The 24,947-nt window shown below is 40.6% G+C and overlaps 1 protein-coding gene across 4 annotated transcripts in view; it reads right to left on the bottom strand.

Moving 5' to 3' along the window:
• Positions 1-1,513: 1,513 nt before the first annotated feature.
• TTF1 (transcription termination factor 1) overlaps positions 1,514-24,947 on the bottom strand; it is a 24,040-nt gene continuing 606 nt past the window's right edge. Inside the window, exons 2-12 of one of the 4 annotated variants that reach the window (XM_075060588.1) lie at positions 23,152-23,371; positions 18,593-20,452; positions 17,932-18,176; positions 16,762-16,947; positions 15,739-15,817; positions 14,612-14,742; positions 9,686-9,914; positions 8,411-8,500; positions 7,171-7,236; positions 6,322-6,407; positions 1,766-3,867 (exon numbers count right to left, since the gene is read on the bottom strand). In XM_075060588.1, coding sequence (XP_074916689.1) covers positions 3,695-3,867; positions 6,322-6,407; positions 7,171-7,236; positions 8,411-8,500; positions 9,686-9,914; positions 14,612-14,742; positions 15,739-15,817; positions 16,762-16,947; positions 17,932-18,176; positions 18,593-20,391 — 3,084 coding nt within the window. In that variant the 5' untranslated portion in view covers positions 20,392-20,452; positions 23,152-23,371 and the 3' untranslated portion in view covers positions 1,766-3,694. Of the gene's footprint in view, positions 3,868-6,321; positions 6,408-7,170; positions 7,237-8,410; positions 8,501-9,685; positions 9,915-12,510; positions 12,825-14,611; positions 14,743-15,738; positions 15,818-16,761; positions 16,948-17,931; positions 18,177-18,592; positions 20,453-23,151; positions 23,372-24,554; positions 24,641-24,947 lie in introns of those variants that run through there. The other 3 variants (XM_032779322.2, XM_032779312.2, XM_075060589.1) reach the window with 3 other exon arrangements.

A 24,947-nucleotide genomic window follows, 5' to 3' on the forward strand; every position in this document is an offset into this window, starting at 1 on the left:
AATAAAGATTACTACACAACCCCAGGAAGAGGGAATGAAGCCGGAGCCTTCCCAAGCCCCGCTGCCCAGGGGCGGCGGGGCTCAGGGGTGAAGTCAAAGACAAGGACTTCAGCCCCAGGCAGGGGGCATGTAACCTGAGCCCCGCTGTCCAGGGCTGAAGCCCTCGAGCTTCGGCTTTGGCCCCAGACACTGGGGCTCAGACTTCAGCCTCAGGCCCCAGCAAGTCTAAGCCAGCCCTGGCAACCCCATAAATGGGGTCCAAACTCACAGTTTGAGAACCGCTCTCAAAGAGCAATGCAAACCTAAAGAGCTCTGACCATGGCTTCTTATGCCAGGAATGTTACCGACTTTGCAACTCCAACCTGTGGCCATAATAATTCAGGCCAATCCATTGGAACAGAGAAGCTAGCCACTCCTGTCTCCTGCCTAGGAAAGCTTACCAGATGGTAACAACCAGCAGTAAGGATAACCTATAACATGGATGGACCTGCTGTGTAGTAACTAATGACAAGAAATTTATATATGAAGGCCTCATGAAGACATTGTGGAACACACTGTAACAATGCCTAACCCAGTATTTCAGAACTATAAAACTACATTCCTCAAAGTCCCAAATCTAACATTCCCAGGCCCACCATCAGAGACTAAACACTTGGAAAATAAAATCTGGTCCAATGGTCATACAACGGAATGCGCAGACCAAGGGACAGAGAGGCATGAATGTGTGGAAAATAACATAAGGTGGTCATATAACAGGGTTTAGACCACTGGGTAATCTTCAATCCATGCCCTGTGCTTTTCCAGGATGGTGGGTAAAACATCGTCCCCATAAAAGGATAAAAAGTGGGGGAACGTAGAAGAAAGAAAGAGCCTGAAACATGGGGCCTGGTACAAGGCCTAAGGGCTGAACTAAAGTGAGCAAAAGTCAGGTCCTGCTGATATAAAGCAAAGTTAGCAAGAATCAGGCTACAAGCAAAAGTCAGGCCCTTACAAAGCAGATGCCTGCTTGCAAGTTCACTATCCAAAACATGAACTTGGCAGTGTATAAGAAAGGGGTCACAGAAGGGGTGTCTTTCTCTGGCCAAGGGGGAGTGGAATGTCCTACTGCTCACTGAGCTGGTCCATTGTCACAGGCATATATGTATTAGTGTACTTTGAGCCGGGCCATTAGTATTGTGCTTTGTTGGCAATAAACCTGCCTGAGTGCCTTTACCACTGATCTGAGTCTGTTGTCTTCTTGGGCAGTCTGATCAGACTCTGCTATCTGGCTACAGCCAGTGCAGCACACAGAGAGAACACACACAGAACCAACAACTGACATCACCACTTGTGTGTCTGGCTGAGTGCATATAATCAGAACAAGCATCTCAGTTTTTCAGATGCTAAAATGTGATCTTTGTAGGCCAGGATGAGCCAGCATCCACTTGTACAGTATTGCTAATCCTACACATTCAAAAATCATGAGTCAGACTCCAAAAAAATGATTGGCTTAAAAACGAGACTTTAAAAATAATCAATTTTGGATTCTTTTTATTTGCCTTCTGATGTTTGAGCCTTTAGGGTTTACAGTTTTCAAACTGGAAACTTTTTTTTAAAAGTGAGAGAGAAGATTCTCACCTAACAACCTGACTCCAGGAGGTGGAAGTTTAAGTAATACACTAAATATCATAACCGGTTGCAATACTGCTTGTTTCCTCATTTTCTGAGGAGTCTTTATAGAAAATGTAATGAACAAACCCTATACAAAGACAAACTTTACTTGCAGTCACAGCAAATTATTTACATTTTCTTTATCTATTTATAGAAAGATGCCATTATCTTACAACAATTAAATCATAAAATGAAGACATATGTAAAATTTTCATCTTGTCCATCAACATTCTTATTATTGTAATATTTACATAGAAATACTTCTCTAAGAAAAAAGGAATATATGATCTATTGACTATTTTCTCTCTGCATTATAATAAAAAGGAAATCTTAAGTGCATCACTTCAGTTTTCATAGAAACATTAAAAAAAAGTAGTCAAAGTAAACGGCACATCGGCACATATGCCCTTTTTTGTTGTATAAAAGATTAAAACAGAGTAACCTGATCTCCAAAACTACTAACAGTTTATGCAGGACATATTACAGCTGTTTTTAAAACAAAATAGATGCCAAAACTACAATTCAGGTTTCTGTGATTCCCCTGCAGCAACATAACATGTCACAATCATCTAAAAGAGTGCAGCTCCCTGATTTCTTTTAGTTGTTATTGGGTCATCAACTGTTGCTGGAGAAATAACTGAATTTCAGGTCTCAGCAGATGAATAGCTTTCTAAACTGAATTCATGGAAGTCCTATGGCCTGTATTTGCTAGAGGTCTGACTAGATGACAACAATGGCATCATTTGGTTTTAACAACTATGAATAGATCATTCTAATATTGAAGAACTGGCAACATACCACCACACTGAGCATACACTAAGCATAAGTCAGAGTTTGACACTAGAATAAGTAGTCTTATTAATACAGTTTTCTGAACTAAACTTGCACCGTTCCTTATTCTGGAACAGTTTTCAGCTGTAGACAAGCCCTTAGGAAACAAGCTAAAAGTTTTTACTCATAAAAGTTAGTATTTTTGATTAAAAAGAAAAATATAAAATGCACAGACCAATAAAAACACATGATGTACCTAAGAGACCACACTATGGCTCCTCTATGAATTTGGACATTTTATAAACTGATACCATTTAACCAGAGGCCCAGAAATGCTCCATAACACTTCAAAAATTTATTACTCTAATACTTCTACAGTGCCCAATGTGGGCTATATAATAAAGATTCTTAAGTATACTTTTCTGAAAAAAATTCTTCAGATCAATAGAGTGTTTATAAACTTCAGTTATTTGACCATTTTTACAGTATCAAAATCAGTTTGGTCATATACTGAAATGGATTCATCTTAGCCAGTCAGAGCAAAGCTGAGCGGAAGGAGAAAGGGGGCAACTGTGCAGTTACTGACTCACTAGCTTAAATTAGCCATATAGCAATCAATTCTCCGCAGTCTTGCTAACAGTACACTGGTTTCATTAATATTCCAATGTTTCAATTAGGTGGAAAATGTCTGACAGAATCCACAAAATCTTAGTCATTACATTTCAAGTTAATTTCTCCCCAGTTGTTGTTATCTCTGAAGACTGGCGGTATCCTCTACTTATCTAAACAGTTTGTTGCATTTTTTTAAATACATACTGAACACAACAAATTAAAAAAAGATTCTCCTTACACAGACTTAAAATGAATGGACTTTAAAAAAAAAAAAAAGCAGATTTTTTAAAAAAGATCATAATTTGACATTAGAATGCTGAAAATCTAAATTCATTCAGACAGGCTTACCCAGGACTTTTAGTAAAGTTGTAATGAATGAAGTATTAAGAAAAAAATATTGTTTTTCAGTGTTTCCACAAGTCCAATACACAGTGACCTTTAGCTTCCTCAAACAATCTGAGGATAAAGTTAAATGTCGCTAATAACAAAAGATACTGCAAAAAATAATCTATATTTACTTCTCTTTTCAATACAAAAACAATAGAAGCAGGCTTGCGTGTCTTCATTCTTCCCATTATTTCAGTTTCTGATTTAAACCCAGTTTAATCAAAATCATTTTTCATTTTGGGGGTGTGCAAAGAGGCAGCATCTAGGAGGATAATCAGTCATTGTCATCAGCATCATCTTCACTGTTCTCAAAGATATCGCTGAACTGGAAAACCTTTCTCTCGCAGCTGGACGGCAACCTGTCACAACTCTGAGACTTCTTCTGTCTTTTTTCTAATCTTTTCTCAAGCAACGGAAGTGTCTCTTCATAAAGATAATCGATTATTTCTTTAAAAATGAACAACACTCAGTTTAGTTTTAATCTCATCTTGGTCTTTTCATTAGCAAACTGTGTTCTCTCTAAAGATTTGCAAAACTAAACGTATTGTTACTTTTTTTGCTGATTAAATTAACAATTGCATATATGTTCTAAGAGTATATTGTGCACTTTTTGCAGACAATCTCAAGGCACCATATTAACATTAATGTTTGCAAAGTACTCCCATAAGCATAAGATCTGTTTTACTGATATCAAAACTTTGACAAAGAGAAATGACTTGACTAAGCTTAGGGAGCAAGTCGGAAGTAGAACCCAGGAATCCTGAGACTCTTCGTCTTCTGCTCTAACCATGAGTTTGCTCTGCACAGTCTTAATCACAGACTCAAAAAGGAAGTTTTTCTTGTTTAATATCAGAAAGGTATTATGTGATGGACGCTGCTGAGTGGCAGATTAGGGGACTAGGAGCTCAGACTCCTGAGTCTTCTTACTTGTGTCAATAATTCACTGTGTGAACTTGAGTAAATCCCTCAACCACATGTAAAATGGGGATGAAATACAATCTTACAAAGTGATTGGTATGTCTCAATTAGTTGGAAGTGCTTTAAGAATCTTGGTTTAAACGTGTGATGGATGTTGTAAGGGACTGCGGAAGATTTTGTCACGGTGGTTTAGCTAAGGCTGTTTGCCTTCTCAAGGACAGGTTACTAAAGGTTGCTGTGTACTAGCATATGCTGTTTGTAGCCGGTTAGAACCGCTTAGCCTGGGAAGCCCGGCGTGTTTGGAAAAGCCTGGCCCTTTGCCATAAGAGATAGCTCAGTTGTGGGAAAGCTCCCACATGCCTATGTATGAGCTGTTTTACATGCTATTAGCATAAGGTTATATTTATTAGAATTTGTTTTGCTGCCTTGGACTCGCTCCCCGCTTTGAGTTAGCAGCGTGCAGAGTCCCCGTTGCGGGTGTGTTTTCTTTACCTTCATTAAAAGCCATATCACTCACCGTGTGTGTGTGTGAGAGAGAGAGAGAGAGAGTGTGTGTGTGTGTGTGTGTGTCGTCCTGCAGAGCACTGAGGCACGTAACAGATGTGTATAATATAGTACCATAAAAACGTTGCAACAATCTCCACTTAAATGTCTGATGGTTTAAAAAGGAGTAATTTAATATAATCTTTTAGACTCAGACTTTAAGGTCAGAAGGGACCATTATGATCATCTAGTCTGACCTCATGCACAACGCAGGCCACAGAATCTAACCCGCCCAGTCCTGTAACAAACCCCTAACCTATGTCTGAGTTACCTATGTCCTCAAATTGTGGTTTAAAGACCTCAAGGTGCAGAGAATCTTCCATTTGTAAGTTCAACTTTCATGATAGAGAGATTAGTTCCCTCATTAGAAGTACTGAGTACTTCTAATGAGGGAACTGAAATGAGGGAACTGAAAAATGAGGGAACTGAAAAAGCTTTTTTTTTTTAATTTTATTATTTTTTACAGTGCACAGGAAACCTCAATGCCCTACACCCTTCACAGCTTGGTATTCCACCATTGTAATCTGTTTATACCCTTCAGGGCTCAAATTGGTTACCAATGCCTTTTTTATGCTGCCTCCTCGTTCTCCAGAACCTAGGCTTTTTATTTTTAAATTAATTTTCTAGCTGTTATGGTTGCTGAGATAGCACTGAAAATGTGAACTGAGCATATAACTGATACACTGATGTCTGACTGCATTTGTGGTACCCAAAACAATAGCTCTGATAGGTGTGACCGGCCCTATTCACCTCATACAGTAGGTGCTAATTCAGACATCCAGTGACAATACTTTAAATGTCAATATTGTTAACAGTTTCATGGTTCCTCAAAGCATGCCAGAAAGGAATGGGGAGATAATATGTGAAGACCTGCACAATGTATAATGACAGCTCATTTTGGCACCATGAGCAAGTTGACTTGAAAAAAGCACCACTTCTTCCCACCTCAAATCAAGGAAGATCCAAGCCCAGAGAGATTAGCAGAGCTCTACAAGGCATATAAACCACATTGCCACCCTTTATGGGAGCCACGTTCCAGAAGCCCAGTGGGACACACACGTCCAATACAGGGCAAGTCAGGTCCAAGCTTCCCAGCAGAGCCCACTGATCTCACAGAGAGGAAGCAAAGCAGAGAGATCATGCATGATCATATTTTGAATATCTACTAGGAGCAGCATCTCCAATGGGTAGAGCTTGGACTAGTATCCTACACACACACACACACGCACACGCTTTCCAAGAAAAGTAGTACTAAAAGTTCCAAGTCTAAGGTTGTTGGGCAATGCAGACTGACACTGTGAAATGCACCAGTGATTGGGTGCTATTGCGTAACTATACATCAAAAATATTAAACAACGATAGAATGTGTATGATCTTAGTCAAATTATATACAGCAAAACTTGACAGAATGACACACAATGCAACCATAAATACACTAACCGGGGAAAGTCTTTGTTTGCCAAGAAGGGACGCGGGTAGCTTTTAACTTGTAAAATTTGGCTTGAACATAGGCTTCAGGGACATCTCTAAAAAGAGAAAGGTTCAAAATTAGTGATACAACATACTATCGGGAAGTTTCACTATCAGAATGGCATCCATTCATGGGAATGGCACTTTTTGCTCCAATTAACCAACCTCTCACAGTGTTAGCTAAAATCTTTTTGGTATTTAGACCACTGAATACAGATCTCAAATGAATTATAAATATTGGCCAAGCCACTCTTGTCTCTTTAGCATTAGTACATCAAGGCAAACGCTGTATGTTATGCATGTGTACTAAACAGTAAGTGGGGTTTACAGTGGAAAAGAGTTTCCCTTCAAATCAGCTCTATTGTATGATCTGGAAAATTCAGTACACGAAGTCCACAGTACTGGGTAATTTTACATACAACATCCATTTTGTTCTAAGAAAAGACTGCAGAATTACAGTTGAATTATCCAATAATTATACTACAATGATGAAATAAAAATGTCCCCAGTGTTACTCATCACAGGCCTTCATATAGGGAACAGCAACTCAGCCTCAGAATGTAGGCAGTATTTGTATGGCAATGAGATGGGATGGGTAGAAGAAATAGCTTTCTGGTATCTTAAATTTCAACACTGATTCCCAAAGTTTTAGGTTCTAATCTTGCAGAGATCTCTGCAAGTGCAGAATCCTATTGAATTTAACAGGACAACATGAGGCTGCATGGGTCCAAACCTGTGGATTTCTTTGTAGCACAAGCCAGATAAAATGTATGATAAATGCTACTAGTTTGTGGCCAAATAATAAACAAATGTTTTTACCCAATTATCTCACAGAGCTCTTCCCAGTTCACTTCATTAGCGTCTTCCACCTTCATTTCATACAATCTGAGAATCAAAATACAGAAGGAACTTATAGGGAGATCTGAGACAGCAATTAACTAAACCCTGAGTCTATGTTCCTCCTCCCCATTACAAGACACAGCACATTTTGGGCTGGTAAAATCTGTGTTAAGTGTGCTTGTGTGTTAAGTGCATAAACTGTGTTAATGCAACATTAAGGTTGCCAAATTAAAACAAAGCTATATAAAAATATCTTCTACTCCTTGTGCTCACAACAGCATTTTCAAAGACTGTCTCATGAGCACTGGCAAGACTTACACTGTCTATATCCATGTGTTGTCTAGTCTATTGTATTACAGGTTTTAGGCTCCATGGGGCAGGGACCACCTTTTCGTTCTGTGTTTGTACAGCACCTAGCACAATGTGGTCATGGTCTATGACTAGGGCTCTTAGGTACTACAATAATAGTAATATGTTTCTGAAAGTTTAATCTATTTCCACTACAATTTTCCAGATTGATTGTGTTCTGATTACAAGAGTAAAACCATTTTTTTCCCCAAGTGCCAGCCATGAAGATTCAGCCAACGCTCTTTCCATCTCATGCTTCATTACCAGTAGGTAAAGGTGCTGAAAGCCAAATTAGGTCCTCAATAATACTTAACACGCATGCAACTGCCTGTCTTCAGATCATGCTCTCATCAACTGTGGCAAAACCACTGAAGGCAATAGGATTACACAGTTGTTACTGACTGGAATTTAAGTAATTTTCTTGATGATGCACAAGATGGAAAAGATAGGCCGCTTGCTCAATATCAGCTATGCTGGCTCTGTAGGACTAACAAGAATAAAAAGAAAGGCAGAACAAATATGAATCTGAACATAAACAAGGAGCAGCTCTGTTGAGTATGAAAGTACAGTTTTTACATAGTCAAGCCACAGTCTAAGTCCCCAGGATAATTATTACGGTGCTTTATAACTGTTATTCCATTACAAAATGCCTGTATAAACATTACAGAAACCTAAGTGTGGAATATAACACCATAGAGGTTACTGTCCTTTGAGTTTAATAATCCAGAAACCTCCCACTCTTCACCTTCCTCCTACATGTATTACAGATTTTTACTTTACTAGCAGGTTCTTATCAATCAGGACACTTTCATAACATAACCCATGATCCCTAGACAAAAACCACAGAACATTGCACAAATATGATCCATACCTTTTAATAAGATTGATTTTGGCCTGTAAACCTTTAGTCCCACCATATACCTTCTGCCCACTGGACATTTTCTTTGTTACAATTGAAATCCTGGGGAAAGCAAAGATAAGAAAAAGAGCATTTTCCCACCATGTCAGAGGGGGAAAAGAAATAATAAAAAAAATCAGGGTTAGGGTTTTTAAAAAAGATCTATTTTTGTTCCTCACTAAATTAGAGCATTATGGGTTTTGTTAATTGTCTTATATGGCTCTATAGCAGAGGTAGGCAACCTATGGCATGAGTGCAGAAGGCGGCACGTGAGCTGATTTTCAGTGGCACTCACAGTGCCTGGGTCCTGGCCACTGGTCGGGGGACTCTGCATTTTATTTAATTTTAAATGAAGCTTCTTAAACATTTTAAAAACCTTATTTACTTTACGTACAATAATAGTTCAGTTATATATTATAGACTTGTAAAAAGTGACCTTCTAAGAACATTAATATTACTGGCACGCGAAACCTTGAATCAGAGTGAATGAACGACGACTCGGCATACCACTTCTGAAAGGTTGCCGACCTCTACTCTACAGCTTTGCTTTTCCCTCTAAGACCCTTTCTCCCCTACCTTCCAGTGGTTTTACCTCTCTTATGAGCTTGCTAACATGTTTTGTAAGTGAAACTGTTCAGATCCAAGAGGCTCAGTCTAATGCAACATTCAAATATAGGGGCTTGAATCTCTTGTCACTTACATCAGTGCAATTCCACTCACTATAGTGGAATTACTCCAGATTTGCACTAGTGTAAGGGCAAACTTTGGTTCTAGATCTCCTATTTCTTAAAATTTTTATTTTTCTGTCATTTCCCTAACAATTTCTTTTCATTGCTATGATGAAAACCACCAACTGTGCCTATGAAGTTGCCTCCTTTCTTTCAAAAAATAATTCATAATATGTAACGCTACACTGTCACAGACAACAATAGAACAGGCCCAGACCGTGCAAAGACTTAAGCATATGTGTAACTTCACATGTAAAAGTAGCCCCACTTCCAGTTATGCACATTCTTATGTCTTTGCAGAATTAGGGCCATTGTCTGTGCACAGGTAAACACAAGTTTTAGAACTGAAAAAGAAGAAAGTCTTTTAAAACCAACTGATGTGACACGTATCTATTATGACCAGTTGTTTAATCATGCAGACATATGCCACAGTACATCTAGTTTGGGGTAAGGGAAGAAGACAGTAAGAGAGGTAACTCCAGAAGCGTGTATTAGTAGCCAGACCCAAAATAAACCTTACCATTTCTGTTTACACTGTCTCCAATATCTGGTTTCCACTTTAGCTTCTATCTCGGTCCAAGATATGTTCTTGTACAGTTTTTCACGTTCAACTGAGAGAGTACCCTCTGAGTTCTCTGCCTGTAGCAATAATCTTATGTCTTCCAGATCAGCCCTCTTCTGAATGGTCTCCTTCACTGCTTGAATTAGCTTCTGTGTCTCCTTCTTACTCCAAGGACCAGAATTAACCTCTATATTATTAAATAAAGTTATTGATTTATATAGCACCTCTCACAAGTGAGTAGAATAAAGAGAAAAATAAGTGTCTGATCTTGCATCACAAGTGAACAAAAGACAATATCAGGAGCCACAAACTCCAGAGCTCCATTCCTGCACCTATCACTAACTCCTGCACTAACTTTGACTGAGTTACCTACCCTCTTTGGCTGAAGATTTCAAAAAGGATACCATAAATTAGAAGCCTAAATCCATATCCAGGCATACAAATAAGTGGCCTGATTTTCAAAAGTGCCAAGCACCCCAGCAATGCCCACTGACTTGAGTGGACATTGCTGGGTACTTGGCATTTTTGAAAAAGTTGAGCCTCTTAGTTGCATGCCTAAATATGGACTGAGGCTTCTAACTATAGGCATCCACTTTTGATAACTGGCCTCGGTACCAATTTCCCCGTTTGACAAATGCAAATCATACCTACCTACTTCACACAGGAATGTTGTGCTATATAAACACTAATTTATTTTCAAAGTGCAGTGCAAAGAACTAATTAGGAAAACAAGAAAGAACTGTTACAAGCTAATGCCATCTGTTTCTTGTAGCAACAGCTGGAAAATAGAAATGGATCTCTTAGAGAACAGTGATTTTTTTTCTCAATATTTGCTGATGAATTATACCTCACCTTAAATTACAATGCAGTTTCAAACAACAGCAACTTTTCAAACATTCTATATGAGAATATGGAAATGAGAGAGAAAAAGAGTGTGTGTTGTTTGTCAGTAGGTGGGTGGAAGGGGGGAGAGAGATTAGATTAATGCACTGTTTGGGCTTCAATCTCCAATTTAATTTCTCCAGCAAACAACAAGTTTACTTGACTTTTCGTAAGTACTAAATTGAAAATGTAACAGGAATACTTGCACAGTAGCTAGTGTATATGTATTACTTATTTGTGCTATTTTTGCAACGGAGCAGCATGGGGAAGTGACACATACTAATGCATCTACTTTTTAACACCAGCCACTGTGTTACAAAAGCCTCCGAGTGAATATTTTTACTGCCATTCCATGAAGCAAGGAAAATCTTTCCTCTCTGCAGATTAGAGTTACCAAAAAAAATAAAAAATAAAGTCATCACTTTTGAGACACAGCAAACAAAAAAACCACACTTAGCCATTTCTTTGGCTAAAGGGACTGCAGCCAACTGAATCGGTCTTAAATAGAATATGAATTTGCAAAGAGTATATTTCACTGTACATGGGAATACCATTATATACATTATGATGTAATAAGTCATTTGGTTGTATTTAATTAGGCCTGTATACAGTTGATTAAATAAGTAGTTCCTGGGTCATTTCACGCCAGGTGCTGTTCTGTTTTACATATAATATAGCAACCTGCGACTCCTGAGTAAGCAGTTGAGCAGATAAGAGGAATTTGATAACCCCAGAGATTGCTAGTTTAGCCTCACTATTTCCTGTGATTTCTTTCTCACTCATCAGATCCTGAAGCACTACATGAAACCATTGGCAGAAGACAGTTCAACAGCAAGAGAAATTTGGCTCACTAAGTTGTATTTCTTTGTATTTGTTGGCTTGTGAAAACTGTGTCCTTGTAAGTAAACATTTATGCTGAGATAGTCAAAGGAGCCTAAAATGGTAGGTGACCCGAGTGCCATTAAAATTCAGTGAGAGTTAGGCACCTAGGACCAGACTTTCAAAGGTGTCTAGGCGCCCAATCATGCAGGTAGGCAAACTGTGAAAATCCTACTTAGGCACCTATCTGCATTTTTAGGCATCCATATACCTTTGAAAAACTGGCCCTAACTGCCTTAGGCTCCTTTCGTTTTCTGGTTTAAGTCTATCTAAATAAAAAGCACGTGTCAATCTAGATTTTGGAGTCACTTACTAAATAAATTTCCAAAATAAAGCTAAAAATTGAAGGGAAAATAGTGCATCACTTCATCCTTGTGCCTCTTACAAGATGTGCTTGTTCTTATCAATTTCATATAAAGATATAGTTAATCATGTAGGCAGGACTTGATGAAATTCATCTTAGTATACTTAAGAAACTAGCAGAAGCAATCTACATGAGGTCCCAGAGAACTGAAGAAAGGTAAACATAGTACCTATATTTAAAAAAAGAAAAAAGAGGACCAGAGAATTATAAACTGATTAGCCTAACTTCAATACCTGGAAAGATACTGGAACAAATTATTGAACAAGCAATTTGTAAGCATCTAGAGGGCAATAGGCTTAAAAGAAATGGCCAATATGGATTCATCAAAAAACAAATAATGCCAAACCAACCTAATTTCCTTCTTTGACAAGATTACTAGCCAAGTGAATGGGGGGACGCAGTATACGTGACATATCTTTATTTTAGTAAGACTTTTGGTACAGTCCTACATGACATTCTCATAAACAAACTAGGAAAATGTGGTCTACAGACACCCCCCAGGTTATCCAAACCCAACTTATATAAATCTGTAAAAAGTTCCGAAAAAGTTCTGAAAAAGTTCCGAAAGCTAGAAATAGGTTTTGGGGTTTTTTTTGATGTAATGGTCGGGTACACATTTCCGACTTATGCACAACTCGAGTTACGCAAGGCGTTCCGGAACAGAACGCTTGCATAAATTGGGGAGCGTCTGTATATGAAATTAATATAAGGTAGGTGGCAAAACTGGTTGAAAGACCAAACTCAAAGAGTAGTTATCAATGGTTTGCTGTCAAACTGAGAGGGCATAGCTAGTAGGATCCGACAGGGGTTAGTCTGCTCTGGTACTACTAATCAATATTTTAATGACTTAGATAATGGTGTGGAGAGTATACTTATAAAATTTACAGATGACATCAACCTGGGAGGGTTTGCAAGCACTTTGGAGGACAAGATTAGAATTCAAGATGACCTTTACAAAACTGGAGAATTGGTCTGAAATCATCAAGATAAAATTCAGTCAAGACAAGTGTAAAATACTACACTTAAGAAGGAAAAATCAAATGCACAACTACAAAATGAGGAATGACTGGCTATGGCTCTAAAATTGAATAAGACAATGATGTGATGCAATTGTGAAAAAAGGCAAATTATCATTCTGTGGTGTATTAACAAGAGTGTAATATGTAAGACACGGGAAGTAACTAGCCGCTCTACTCAGCGCTGGTGAGGCCTCAGCTGGAGTACTGTGTCTAATTCTGGGCGCCACACTTCAAGAAAGATGTGGACAAATTGAAGAGAGTATAGAAGAAAGCAACAAAAACGTTGAAAGGTTTAGAAAAGCTGACCAATGAGGAAAGGTTTAAAAAAAAACAACTGGGAATGTTTAGTCTTGAGAAAAGACTGAGTGGGAACCTGATAAAAAGTCTTCAGATATGTCAAGCGCTGTTATAAGGGGAGTGGTGATCAACCATTCTCCACATCCAGTGAAGATAGCACAAGAAGTTAAGGGTTTAATCTGTAGCAAGGGAGATTTAGGTTAGATATTAGGAAAATCTGTTCAGTTCGGCTGTGAAATAGGTTTCCAAGAGAGGTTGTGAAATTCCCATCACTAGAGGATTTAAAATAGATTGAACAAATACCTTTCAGGAATGGTCCATACAGTGTTGTTATAGCCTTGGTCCCATGATATTAGAGAGACAAGGTGAGTGAGGTAATCTTTTATAGGACCAACTTTTGCCAGTGAGAGAGACAAGCTTTTGAGCTTACACAGAATGCTTCTTTAGGTCCAGGAAATGTTTTGGGATGGTCTAAGGCAGGCCTGCACAACATGCAGCCTGGGGAGGCTCACTGTGCGGCCAGCGGCGGGGAATCAAAGGGCTCTGGGTTGCCCGCAGCCGCTGGGAGCCGAGAGCTCTTTAAATCTCAGCCGCAGGTGGGATTCAAAAGGCTCTGAGCTGCCCGCAGCCGTGGGGAGCGCAGAGCCCTTTAAATCCCGGCCGCGGCCAGGATTCATAGGGCTCTGGGCTGCCCACAGAGATTCCCGGCCATGGCTGAGTTTTAAAGGGCTCAGGGCTCCCCACCGCCACGAGCAGCCCAGAGCCCTTTGAATCCCGGCAGTGGCTCCCGCGGATGGGCTGGGGCTGGGATTTAAAGGGCTCGGGCTCCCCTCAGCGGCAGGAGCTCTAGGTCCTTTAAATCCCTGCTCCAGCCCCGCAAAGCTCCGGGTTCCTCCAGCCGCCGGAGCCCCGGGCCCTTTAATTTACCCCTGACAGCTCTCAGCCACCTCTTCAGCTGGGAGCCCCTGGTTGATTTAAAATCAAGTATCACCTCCCCACTCCCAACCTTCCTTTTTGGCCCACAGCTGTTTTGGTGGGGCGGCGCTGGGGAAGGAGGGTTTGTTTCTGCAGGGCTGGGCGGTGCTGGGGCGAGGTGTTTCCGCGGGGCCGGGGAGTTTTGGCCCTCAGCTGTTTTCTTTGGGGTAATGTGGCCCTCATCGCTTTACGAATTGTACAGGCCTGGTCTAAGGTTTACATGTCCTGCATCAGTGCAGGGAGCTGCACTTGATGACCTTTCAAGATACCCTCTGGCCCTACATTTCTAAAATTCTATGCACTTAAAACAGTGATTTGGAAAAGCAAGAACCCATGCAACCCCCAGAAAGAAATCAACCCCCTGAACTGTTTAATTCATAACATCCAAAAATGATACTAAAAATACTTGCTAGAGTAGTAACTTAAAATGTGAATTGTTATTCTTAAATGATGCATATTATGCCTTACGGGACTTAATCTGAGAATACTTCATAGCAACCGAGTGGGTACTGCGGGACATCATCTCAGAAATTTTCTTCCAGTTGTTGCCATGTATAGCATGATACTTCTTTAATTTTTCTTTTTCATCCTCAGAATACCTACGATAGCAAAAAGTAAGTAGTTTCAACTGCAAATCCAAAAAACCCCAGGTTGCTATAGATGAACATCACCTTTAAAAAGTCTGAAAAGATACTTGCTCCTGTTATAAGTAGTACTTTAAAACAGACTTTTCCCTCTCTCTAGTCTTACACTTACAGGAATATTAGTTTGTTTACTTCGGCTTTACTCACTGTCAAATGCACATTTTCCCTGTACAGTCAGTCTCCCTGTTTACATGGATGATGCAACAAGGTAGAGAAAAATATTTTAGAGTAGAAAAATGTGATTGTAAACACATAGACTTGGCAGAGGAACTCTCACAGAGGCAGTACTTGGAGAGATTACACTTTATTCATTCAGTCATTATGAGACATGGAATTTTCAGACTACAGGGCTCAACAATTTATGTTTTAAAAGGAAAAAACCAATCAGCAATGAATTATACATACCACATTTTGTTTTTAAATGAACCCAAGATGATTGCAACCATAAGAAAGCTTTTTCTAATGCAGTATCAAACTCATCAAAAGATGTGTTCTGTTTAAGATAGCCCCTCCTCCACTGTTCACACAATGAGTAGCAATCACAATAGAAACTCTGGAACCAAAACTCACCAACGAGCATTCTCTGAGAGAGCCTCAATTCTGAAATGCCCTTCTTCCCGTTCTGCCAAAAGCCAGATTTTTTAACCTTCCAGACACGCTGCAAGGTCCAACTTTTTGCTTAGATATTTGTATAGGGGTTAGATTAAGGGCAGGACAAGGTGTTTCATTACGTGGGAGTTGCGATGTAATAGCAATGGGATTGGAATCAAATAGGACTGGTCAGTAGAACACTGTAAATTCATTATTTTGTTTTAATAACTGGAAAGTTCTCTCACATCAGGGGAGGGGAGTGGTTCTCTCAGTATATATGTTTTTAAAACTGAAATAAATTAATGTGTGATCATCTGAGACAATTTGTGAATTCAGATGCTGTCTGAATTATTTTCTTACCTCCCTTTATAGTTGTTTGGGTCAAACATCTTTCTTGCCCGAAAATATACCTGTTTCCAGGGCCGTGGAATCCCCTCAGCTAAAAGACAGAAAAATAATACAGTTTTAAAATATATTAGACACAGAGGAAAGGATACTGAGGAAAGTAACATAACATAGTAATTGGAAAAGATCAGTGATTTTATATAACAAGCGTAAAAACACATTCTACAGTGCTGAAGAAAAGACCAATTTAAATTGAATCTCCTGAATAGTTTTGTCAAACAGTTAGTACAACACAAAAATAAACATAGTATGAAAAGTCATTTTGAAAGTGCATTAAATAAATAGATAAAAGACACAGATGAACAAGTATGTTATTTGAAACATCTGCTTTTTGAAAAGAAAAAATGGGTTGATCCTGTTTTCTAGCACACATGAAAAAGAGGCTTAGCAAGTAATTTAGGAAATCATCAAAAGTTTAATAGTTAATTTTCCAAGATAGGAACAAAGCAAATAGAATTTTACACACAAACATTTTGGCTAACTGCCTCTTTTGGTAATCTAATTTCCTTTTGTTTAGGCCATCACTGTGCATGGAATTTGCCATCTTATGTACACTGAGAACAATGGTTAAGATTTGCAAAGCAGCCTAAGGGATTTAGACTCATATGTACCATTAATAAGCCTCCTAGATTGCTTTGAAAATTTCAGCCAGTTGGTTTACTTATTGCCTGGCCAGTAAGAAATGGCAAAAATTGCACCTTTGATCATAATGGCCTTAAAAATCAATTAATTTTCCTAGGTGGAATGAAGTTGAATCCCAACCTCCAACCCCATCACAAATGAACACAGCTATTCACAACAGTATAAAAGATATTTTACCAACTATATGTAACCTCAAAACTGTTTCTTTCATTTTAGGAAGAGTTACAATTGAATATTTTTAAACAACAGATTATTTTACAAGACATGCAAATGATGCCACCATATACTCGGGGGCAGGATCCATCTACCTAAAGTGGAACTATAATTAATACTCACCAATCTTCATACCAAAAGCATATTTTGTTTTCAATTTGGTGATGGCTACTTGCTCTTCTGGGTACCGGTAGGTAAATAATAGTTTCTCTGCATTCTCTATTTCTGTAAGTGATAAAAAGTCTTCAACATTCTTCTGTATTTGAGTATTTTCCTTCTGAGAAAACCTGCCAAACTTAATAGGAATACCTGGAATATATAAGAAGTTAGGTTTAGGGAAACAAACTCAAACAACTCATTTGCATGACATCTTGAAAAGACAAGTTTACAGGAAATTTTGGCAAACAGAGAAAGGGAGCAATGACGGATGATTTAGATGTACTTTAGTGATTGTAATTTGAGTGCCAGGATAATGTGCACCAATAAAGACGGAAATTAGAGAAAAACGGAACTGGGAATAAGGACATAATAGAGCTGTTCACAGATGGAATGCAATGATCATTTTTAACAGAATATAATGCAGAACAAGGAAACAATATTCAGACAGTAAATGTTTTACTTCCTAAAGCAGAGGCCTTCTATCTGTGGGGCGTGCCCCCCGGAGTAATGTTTGCGGGGGGCGGGGGGCAGGGAGGACCTGGAACCTGCACCAGCCCCCCACAGGTGGCAGGGAGGGAGCGCTGCCCAGCTCCGCTCATGACTGCTGCCTTGGCTGCCACTTCACTCCCAGGGATCTGTGCCTGGGGTCCTGGCTGTCGGCCCCACGCCTAGGGTCCCCGCTGCCTGCTCTGTGCCTGGGGTTCTGTGTCCAGTCATCATTGCAGACCTCGGGTCCGCTCCTTCCCCACCCCCAGCTATGGCCCCTGCCTCGGCCTCCTTACCCCTGTCCGTGACACACACACACACCCGCGCACCCACCCCTCAGATCCACAGCCCCACTCCTGGATCTGGGGTGGGGGGACTGGAGAGGTGCAGGGCAAAAAGTTTGGGGACCACCGTCCTAAAGAAATACTCTTGCTGGAGTTAAGTCAGACTTTTTGTCTTTCTGTTAAATAATTTAAACCTGCTGCTGTTCCACTTGAATTGGAAGCTGTGATAGAGTCTCCTGCATTTCAATTTCTAGAAGCCAGATATTTTGGACATGAAAGGTACTATATAAAATTTCCTTTTTATTTGCCTCTATCCAATTACTTTGAGTCCCCCAATCAGTACCGTGTCTTCCTGGAGGCTCACCTTGTTCTTTAAACTTTTTAAACCTGATCAGGTCTCTCCCAGCCATCTTTAGGACTGATGTTTCCGACATTGTCCACACTTGAGGAACAAACTCCTCCAATTTCCTTTTGACAGTCTCCAAATCCATTGCTGAATACATGGAACTTTCAAGCAACTCTTCATTATTCAACATCATAGAGTTTTCCGATTCTGTAAATCCAACATCCTGGTCTTTCTCAGTTTCAGATGCTACAGACTCTGGTAACCTGGTAAAGAGAAGAATTATATAGCTCAACGGTGTAGATGATTATCAGCCTTCTTATGATTCTTCAAGCAAAGGGTAAGGAACTATATTCCTTGCCTCATCCCAACCTATATTTCTAACAATATAGCTGTAATTCCATTAAGGAATTCTGATACCAAATCCTGATCAAATGGTTTGTCAAGGTCATCAAAATCCCCAACATGTAAATGTAGCTTATATCCACAGACATTTTGATGGAGGACACTAGCAAGAGATGCTGTTGACTTATAACATTTCCCTTTCTCTCTGTTACTAATACCTTTGATTATTCATAGTGAAATAATTTTTAGAACATACTTTCCTTCACCAAAAGCAGTAGCTCAGATAGCTATGTGATGGATGCAATAGAAATTATGAGAGAGAAAATTCAAGCCTTACTTTCTCTTAGCTTCTGAGGTTGCTTGTTCAGAGTGTGACTGGCAAGGCAAATCAGTATTTCTAACTGGTACCATGGTTTCTTCAGAACAGCCATCATTACCCTCTGAAGTAATCTGAGAAATGTCAGCAGTCACATCCAGAGGATTTTCATCAAATACTGAAGAAATCTTTGCCACATCAGTCTTATCTTCTTTGGAGGATTTTCTACGTTTATGGGTTTTGTGGTGTTTTTTGGGCACTACTGGGCTGCTCATTTTAGTAGATGACCCTGACATCATAACGTCATCATTCCTCTCTTGAGAGGACGTAGAATTTTGTTCTGAGGTTGCTTGTTCAAAGTGTGATTGGAAAGGCAAATCAGTATTTCTAACTGGTACCATGGTTTCTTCAGAACAGCCATCATTACCCTCTGAAGTAATCTGAGAAATGTCAGCAGTCACATCCAGAGGATTTTCATCAAATACTGAAGAAATCTTTGCCACATCAGTCTTATCTTCTTTGGAGGATTTTCTACGTTTATGGGTTTTGTGGTGTTTTTTGGGCACTACTGGGCTGCTCATTTTAGTAGATGACCCTGACATCATAACGTCATCATTCCTCTCTTGAGAGGACGTAGAATTTTGTTCTGAGGTTGCTTGTTCAAAGTGTGATTGGAAAGGCAAATCAGTATTTCTAACTGGTACCATGGTTTCTTCAGAACAGCCATCATTACCCTCTGAAGTAATCTGAGAAATGTCAGCAGTCACATCCAGAGGATTTTCATCAAATACTGAAGAAATCTTTGCCACATCAGTCTTATCTTCTTTGGAGGATTTTCTACGTTTATGGGTTTTGTGGTGTTTTTTGGGCATTACTGGGCTGCTCATTTTAGTAGATGACCCTGACATCATAACGTCATCATTCCTCTCTTGAGAGGACGTAGAATTTTGTTCTGAGGTTGCTTGTTCAGAGTGTGATTGGAAAGGGAAATCAGTATTTCTAACTGGTACCATGGTTTCTTCAGAACAGCCATTATTACCCTCTGAAGTAATCTTAGAAATGTCAGCAGTCACATCCAGAGGATTTTCATCAAATACTGAGGAAATCTTTGCCAAATCAGTCTTATTTTCTTTGGAGGCTCTTCTATGTTTATGGGTTTTGTGGTGTTTTTTGGGCACTACTGGGCTGCTCATTTTAGTAGATGACCCTGACATCATAATGTCATCATTCCTTTCTTGAGACGACGTAGAATTTTGTTCTGAATATGACAAAAACGATGAAGCAAAGGTTTCATCTCTGGCTTCCTGTGTATCACAGAGGCTGGTCTGTTTTCTCTTTTTTTGGCTTCTGCAATCATTTCCAAATGCATACGACCCAGGCAGTTTGTTTACCTCATCCTGCTCTTCTGACAAATTCTTTTTTCTTTTTTTCTTCTTAGTAGATGTATTTACATAAATACAATCAACATGCTTCAAAGTTGTGTCCATCTCTTGGTTCACATGGATACAGAGTATATTATTTTCCTCCTGCTCACTGTCACTGGGTTTCCGTTTCTCTTTTTTCATTTTCTTTTTGGAAGCATTTGTTACAGTTTCATTATTAATTTCACGCTTCCCATCAATATAAGAATTAGCTAGCCAAGAGTCTTGTTTCTCTTGTGTAATTTTCTTTTTTTTTGATTTCTTTTTGTGAACATCAATGTCCTGGGAAGATTGATCTTCAAAGAGCAAAGGAGAATGAGGGCAAACTTCTACACTCCGCATACATTCCTCTTTGTTGCTTTCAAGGTTCTCGCTATGTTCTCTGTTTTCCTTCTTCATCTTTATAAAGTGCAGGATACAAAAATACTTTGTACTTGCGTCTTATGTCTGCAGCACTCTCCTTGAATAATAAAAAGAAAAGAAGCTTTAGTCAAGTCTCATAATTTACACAAGTAAACTTCATGAAAGTCAACAACCTGCAATTGGATACTACCTTGATAGTCTCTATATCACCACCATTAAATAGTTACATGGAGAAAAAACATGAATATTTAAAATTACCATTGGCACTACTTAGAGTCATCCAGTTTTCCTAAAGAACCAAAACATTTAAGCCAAAGGTGGGCAAACTACGGCCCGCGGGACCTTCCTCCCTGGCCCCTGAGCTCCTGGACGGGGGAGGGTTGCCCCCAGCCCCTCCCCTACTGGCCCTCCCCAGCAGCCGCGCTGCCAGTGCTCTCGGCGGTGTGGCTGGCTCCGGCCAGGCCATGCAGCTACAAGCTCCTGCTGCTCCAAGTGGCATGGTAAGGGGGCAGGGAGCAAGGGGGTTGGATAAGGGGCAGGGGATCCCAGAGGACAGTTAGGGGACAGGGAGCAGTTGGATGAGATGGAGGTTGGGGGGGGAGGAGTTGGGAATGAGGGGACTGGATAGGGGGTGGGAGTCCCGGGGGGGCTGTCAGGGGGCAGGGTGTGGATGGGGTCGGAACAGTTGGGGACAGGAAGAGTTGGATAGAGGGTGGCGTCACGGGGGGCAGTTCGGGGCTGGGATCCCGGGAGGGGGCCAGGAGGGGAAAAGGACGGGAGGGAGGTGGGTTGGGAGTTTTGAGGTCGGCAGTCAGGGGCCAGGCTGTTTGGGGAGGCACAGCCTTCCCTACCCAGCCCTCATACAGTTTTGCAAGCCCATCGTGGCCCTCGGGCCAAAAAGTTTGCCCACCCCTGATTTAAGCTGTTGTGTTTTCAAATGCAATTTTACTTTGAAAAGTGACTATGTAAAAGTTGGTCCAATAAAAGGTATTACTTCACCCACCTTATCTCTCTCTAGATAAAAGCAGTACATTCTTACTCAAAAGAGATCGCCCAGGTTCTATTCATTTCATGTTATATCTCCTTACTACAGTGACAAAAATAATTTTTTATTGATAATTTACTATCAGCTCTAACTTGCCTAAGACCAACAGAGTTATGGAAGAGAGCTGAATTCTATCCTAGTTCAAGTATCATACTCTAGAACATTGGTTCTCAAACTGTGGTCCGTGGACCACCAGGGGTCTGCAAGCTCCATTCAGGTGGTCCGCGGTTCATTCCTTCTAATGAAAGCAGCAGAGAATCCTGTGGCACCTTATAGACTAACAGAGGTTTTGGAGCGTGAGCTTTCGTGGGTGAATACCCACTTCGTCAGACGCAGACGAAGTGGGTATTCACCCACGAAAGCTCACGCTCCAAAACCTCTGTTAGTCTATAAGGTGCCACAGGATTCTCTGCTGCTTTCACAGATCCAGACTAACTCGGCTACCCCTCTGATACTTGATTCCTTCTAATGCGCGCGCCTGAGGAGCTGCACACAAGAGAATGAAGGGCCACCCACCTAAGTAGTGGAGCCACGCTGGTGCAGCTCCACTAATTAGGTGCCTGGACCCTGGAGAAGATGCACATGTAAGGTGAGGTGGGAGGGGGTACTGAGAGGAGAAGAGGGAGTGCAATGAATTGGGATGTGCAGGGTTGCGGCAGCCAGAGAAAGAGGCAACTTTCCCCAGCTCCAGAGCTGCGGCTGCTGGGGAGAGATGGCTCTCCTTCCCAGCTGCAACTCTGTGGCAGGGGAGAGACCACCCTCCTTCCCAGCCCCAGCTTGGGGGCGGTGGCAGGGCGGAGAGAGGGCACATCCATTACATGAGAAAGGTAAGACTACTGATATTAAAATATGAGTTGTGTGCTTTTATTTGTAGAACAAAAAAGTTAATTATTATTAAAGGGTTTTTTATATAGCACTTTTATGCAAAGCACTTTACAATAGTTAGCTAACGGCACCAACAACATTTGGAAAGATCATTAAGTGGTGCACCAAGACCCTCAGCAATTTTCAAGTGGTCCCCCCCCAAAAAAAGTTTGAGAACCAGTGCTCTAGAAGATATATACTGATTATGGACAGATTTGCAAAGACTGCAGAAAGGTACAGGCTGACAATCAACGTGAAAAAGAAAGGGTCATGTATCAATCTGCGCAAGGGAAACCCAACACAAAACTAAAGCAACACACAGCTGGATGCTGCTACAAACTTCTGCTACCTTGGTAGTATACTGTCAAATGATATTACCATAGACAAGGGGCTGACAAGTCATATTAACAAAGCCAGTTCATCATCTGGCAGACTATCAGAGTCTGGTAGCAATATAGTATAAAAGCAGTTGTGCTGTCCAACTTGCTGTATGGTTGTGAGACCTGGACATGCTACAGGCATCGCATTAAGCTTCTAGATAAGTTCCATTTACTATATCTGTGTGCCATACTGTGCATCAAATGGCAGGATAAAGTTTCCAGTAATGAGGTTCTGAAACATAGTCACTCTACAGGGACTGAAGCTATGCTTATCGCATCACAGTTAAGGCGGGCTGGTCATGTGTTTTGAGGAGTGACACCAGAATGCCAAACCAGTTGTTGTATGACCAATTGTAAATGGGTAATGGCACATGAGGTGGCTAAAAGTAACACTTCAAGGACACATTTAAAGCATAATTTGAAACAGTACAACACTGAAGTTGACAGCTGGGAGTCATCAGCAACACATAATTCATGCTGGCAAGCAGAAGTCAAAAATGGGGTTACCCAGTTCAAGATTAACCACCATATGGATTTTGAAGCACAGAGGCTGAGTCGTAAACAGCATCAGACTCAGCAGACACAGATTGTAATCCTTTCCTCAGCATCAAGGTACTTATGCACTTTGTGTGAAAAGGACTGCCCGGTCTTTTTAGTCACAGCCATACTTGCAATAGGTAAAACCATCATCAGCATCATCTTCAGTCATGGAGGACAACAGCAGCAACTAGAATGAAACTACAAAATTAGTCCACAATGGACTTCCTACTAATACCAAGAGGAGATCAAAGATTAAGGCTAGAACGTGACCCTTATATAAAATCAAATACAGGTCTGTCTCATCTTACACTGGGGTTACATTCTGCAGTCAGCACGTCAAGCGAAAATTGCGTAAAGTCAAAATTACATTGAGTGTAATGGCCAGTGGAATTGCCTGCACTACAGAAACAGTATTTAAATTGTTATTTTTCTCTTTTTTTTGTTTTTTCTTGTTTTTGCTGACCGCATGAAGCTAAGATGCGACAGACCTGTAAGACCACTTTCTCAAAAAAAATGCTTAAAGAGCAACACCTAAAGCTATTTTTAGGGACCTACATAAAAGTGGTGTGATTTTTAGAGATGTTACTGTTATAGAATTTAAGGCCAGAAAGGACCACTAGACAATCTAGTGTCACCTCCTATACATCACAGGCCACCAACACCACCCTGCAGCCACACACTAAACGCAACATGTGAAATTACTGAAGTAATTACAGTCCTCAGGAGACTAAACTATTATGTGCCACAGGCAGAGAACAGGAGGCACTGAGGTGCACCAATACCTGAAGACCTGCAATAGCAGGAAGCTGATTACATGAGATGTACCCAGATGAACCTGGCAAACCACCATGCTGCAGAGGAAGGCAGAGCTCCCCGAAGGCCAGTGCCAATCTGACCTAGAGGAAAAGTCTTTTTCAGTCCCACATACCGTGATCAATTAGACCCTTCGTAAAGGTTAAGGCTTGTCTGGACACACTCCAAAGGTTTGTTCCTAGTGTAGCTGGGAAAATGTTTTGGAGAGCATCAAGATTAGCATATCAAAGTGTTAAAGCTCTTGAGTTAATTAGTCATCAGTTAACCCAAGATAAAAATCTTCAGTAGGGGCAAACCATCTGAGGCCTTCCCCTATTCCCGCCCCTTTTTATTTGAGAGAGACAAGGTGGGCGAGATAATATTTTTTATTGGACCAATTTCTGTTGGAGAGAGAGACAAGTTTTTGAGCCACACTATACACCATTTATAGCTGCAGCTACATTAACTACACGAAGAAATAAAACATGCTGCCATGAACAACTGACTCTCTGGCCTCTCTACTGAGTCTGCCAACAAGGGAACTGATTAGTCAGCAATAGTATTTGTCATCTCATTACTTGATAGATACCCCTAAATTCATTTCACAGCGATAGCCATTCCATGGCCAGACAGTAGTTACAAGAGAACGGCAGGGCTGAACGACCTGCCCACCCTAGGGAGGCAAGTTACTGTGTTAATGCTAGTGTTGTGATCCTTCCCATAATACCATCCCCAGCTGCACTTACTCCCACACAAAGGAGCTCGGTTCTGGTGTCCCAATAATATTCTGCCCCAAGCCATTATCATTCTGACCATAATCCTCCCCACCACCACTAGCCCCGCCTTCCTTCCACTTGCCTCCTCCCCACCCCCAACCCTCCCACCATCATTCCCTCCCTCCCCACCCCAACACTCCCATATAAGTATATCTATCTGCTCTCACGGTTCCTCATGAGCAGCTGTACACATAT

Source organism: Chelonoidis abingdonii, chromosome 24, assembly GCF_003597395.2.
Source record: "Chelonoidis abingdonii isolate Lonesome George chromosome 24, CheloAbing_2.0, whole genome shotgun sequence".
Taxonomy (NCBI): domain Eukaryota; kingdom Metazoa; phylum Chordata; order Testudines; family Testudinidae; genus Chelonoidis; species Chelonoidis abingdonii.